General features: G+C 30.1%; 1 protein-coding gene across 1 annotated transcript; it reads right to left on the reverse strand.

The window, feature by feature from the left end:
- Positions 1–231: 231 nt before the first annotated feature.
- LOC123302927 lies at positions 232–1,503 on the reverse strand. The gene is made up of 4 exons (XM_044886022.1): positions 1,378–1,503; positions 522–666; positions 349–446; positions 232–273 (listed from the first exon to the last, which is right to left on the reverse strand). The coding sequence occupies exons 1-4, from the start codon at positions 1,501–1,503 to the stop codon at positions 232–234; spliced, it is 411 nt and encodes a 136-aa protein (XP_044741957.1).
- Between the last annotated feature and the right edge of the window lie 1,442 nt (positions 1,504–2,945).

The raw sequence follows: 2,945 nt of genomic DNA on the forward strand, positions 1-2,945 counted from the left end.
TTTTTTACTTCTGCGACATAGTTTGATATGTTTGTTCCGCCCTTTAATAACAGAAAAAAATAAGTTATTTTTTTTCCCATTTTGAATAATAAAATGATAAAATAAGTAATAGTTTAAAAATTTTTTTTATTCAAGAAATTTTTAATTCAAATAGTACTATTTTTTTATCTACTTTGAACATAAATTTTCATTTTAAAACATTTACTTACCGGAATAATTTGGAGTAATTCTTTATTTGGGAAGAACGAGATCATCATCAATTTCTTCATGAACCTAGATAAAAGTTGACATGAAAATTATAAAAATAATACGATCTATATTGATATTTGTTTGTAATTCATGACATACTCTTTTTCGGCTTTTCCCTTTGCCTTGTCCTCTTTTTGTCAACACCGAATTTGAAACTGGAAGTAATGCGCTCAGCATTACTAAAGCTCTCAATTGTTCTAATATAAAATAAAAACATTAATATTTCAATCATTACCTAATGCTGACAGACACAAGCAATAAGTATATCTTACCGTCAGTAATATCTGCAGCGTCGGCGAATAAAACAGGTTTACATACTTTTGTGTACTGGTTAATGCGAGGAGAATAGTACGTGGTAAATTTTGTCAAAAAGTTATCTGCACTATCCTTGTATAAATAATCAAAATCACGTTCGATCTGTAACAATATATTATTAGTAGAATAGAAAACCTTCAAATTTTCAACAAGAACCCAAAACAATGTAGTTAAATATCTTTAAAAAATAGATTCTTACAAGTTTACCATTGTAATCTAGAAGACGTGGGTAAGTACCAAAAATTTCTGAAATGGTTGGATTTTTTAATTCAATTCAATTCGATCTGGAGTCGCGAGTTTAAATGTTAAAAATGTTAAAAATAAATCAAATTCAATTTCTTAATAACGTACTTTTTCTTCAATTTCTTGAGCGGTAAATTGACAAGTGCTGGATTCTGTAGGTGAGAGGTGTGATGTTTTTTTTTGTCTCTTCTTTTGAGCTGATTTGTTGTATTTTTTTTTTTGATGGACTCAAATTAGTCCTCATGGTGTTAAGACGACATTCAATAAACCCATTCTTCGAATTTTTATCATAATAATGTTCCTAAAATATAAAAATGATGAATTAAAGTATTTTATCTAAAATTAATTTATCATTCTTACTAATGTTTTATTTCTGAACTCACCCAGCCATCGTCGGAAAAATTGTCTCTTAATTTAGGGAATTCTGAAACTACAGCTTTAGCTAAAGCGATCATAGCTCAGGTGGATAGCTAAAATGTAATGAAAATGTAATGAAATTTGATCACTCAAATGATAATTTCTATTTTAAATATTAAGAATAACATCTGTCTGACACAATGTCTATTGTACGTACTGAGTTTGATGATAATCAACCAATTCAGCGGTAATGATTCGAACAAAAGCTTTACGTTTTATATCATCAAAAATTTCTGGTGATTTTAAAACTTTCAGTAGATCTGCACCTCCAGTTTTCATTTTTATGTTTCAGTGACCGTTTCATATTTCTGAAATTAATAGAATTCAATCAAATACAGAATAAGATTTGTAGTGTATTTAAAAAGGTAATTTTAAGAAACAAAAATAATACCGAAAACTTTGAAATATCCATCGTTGACCTTGTTAACGGGCTACCTGTTGACGATGATCCAAAATTATACCCAGAATATGACGCTTGTGCATAATTATCAAGAAAATTTGGTGTTGATGTGAAATTTCCATCTGCAGTTGATGTAGATCCCAATTTTTCAGTTTCTTGTGTGTTTATATTAAAACCTTCGACTCTTTGTTGATTTTCCTTGTTACTCTCAACATTTTACCAAGCTCTGTCAATAGTTTTAATAGCTTGTTTTTGGACCCATTTTTAATTTCATCTGCTCCAAATCTTCTTTTGTGAGTTCAACAAAGGCACTACCATCAATACATTCACCAAAAGATGCAAGAGAATAATAAATAACTAACATAAGTTCGTGAATATTTATAATTATTGACTAATAACGTATGCAATGTAAAATAATCGTTTAGTTTTATTAAGTATCAATTACTGAAGATATGTTCAAGAATGAATAGTTTGAACTCACCAAAATAATAAAATTAAGAAATTAGTTATAATAAAATATGTCGTAAGCTTATATTAAGCTAAGTAGAGTTGACTGGATTCCAGCAACAAAAAGGTTTAAAGTGTGCTAAATTAGATGTATTAATAAAACGAAAGCTATCAGGTGATTTGCGTGTAAATTAACATCAAACTCTACCGTTATGCACGGCGATATCAAAAAGTAAACTTCTTTGCAATTTAATATAATAATTTCTTTTATTCTTCCAAATAATGGCAAATTGTCTGGCTGAGCTGGTGCAACTGCTAGACATACATACAGCCCAAGTCTTAACTCGACACCATTTACTTTAACTGATTTAGCAGAAACTACAACATTGTCCACTGCAAAGTTTAATTGTAACAAAAATTGTCGACTTAATGTATTTTCAACAACTTCTAATTTACGAGAAAAAGCTTGTACACGAAAAAGTGGAACGTCTTCACCATCCCATTTCGAACTTTGACCACATTGAAATATTTTAATTAAGGTTTTAGGAGGATTCTTAAAATTCCGGATAACTTGAGCTCTAGCTTTTACAGCACCGTGTTTGGCTTCTTCGCGCATGCACCAGTAGTTGAGACTGCTGGGCCAGCCCACAACACAAAGTCCCGATAATGAGATGCATGGTGAAATTTGTTGATTTCATTAATGTCAGGAAATAAACGTTGAAAAGTAGTCCGAAATTCCTTGACGAGAGCATCAAAGTAAGGCATTTGAGAACGGTAAAGTTTTGGAGCAAATACTGTTTCCATTATTTGTAGTAGATTTTTTATCAAAGTCATATATTCATCATCACACGCAATTTTTTCAGACAGTAAAAAT

Source organism: Chrysoperla carnea, chromosome X (genome assembly GCF_905475395.1).
Source record: "Chrysoperla carnea chromosome X, inChrCarn1.1, whole genome shotgun sequence".
Taxonomy (NCBI): domain Eukaryota; kingdom Metazoa; phylum Arthropoda; class Insecta; order Neuroptera; family Chrysopidae; genus Chrysoperla; species Chrysoperla carnea.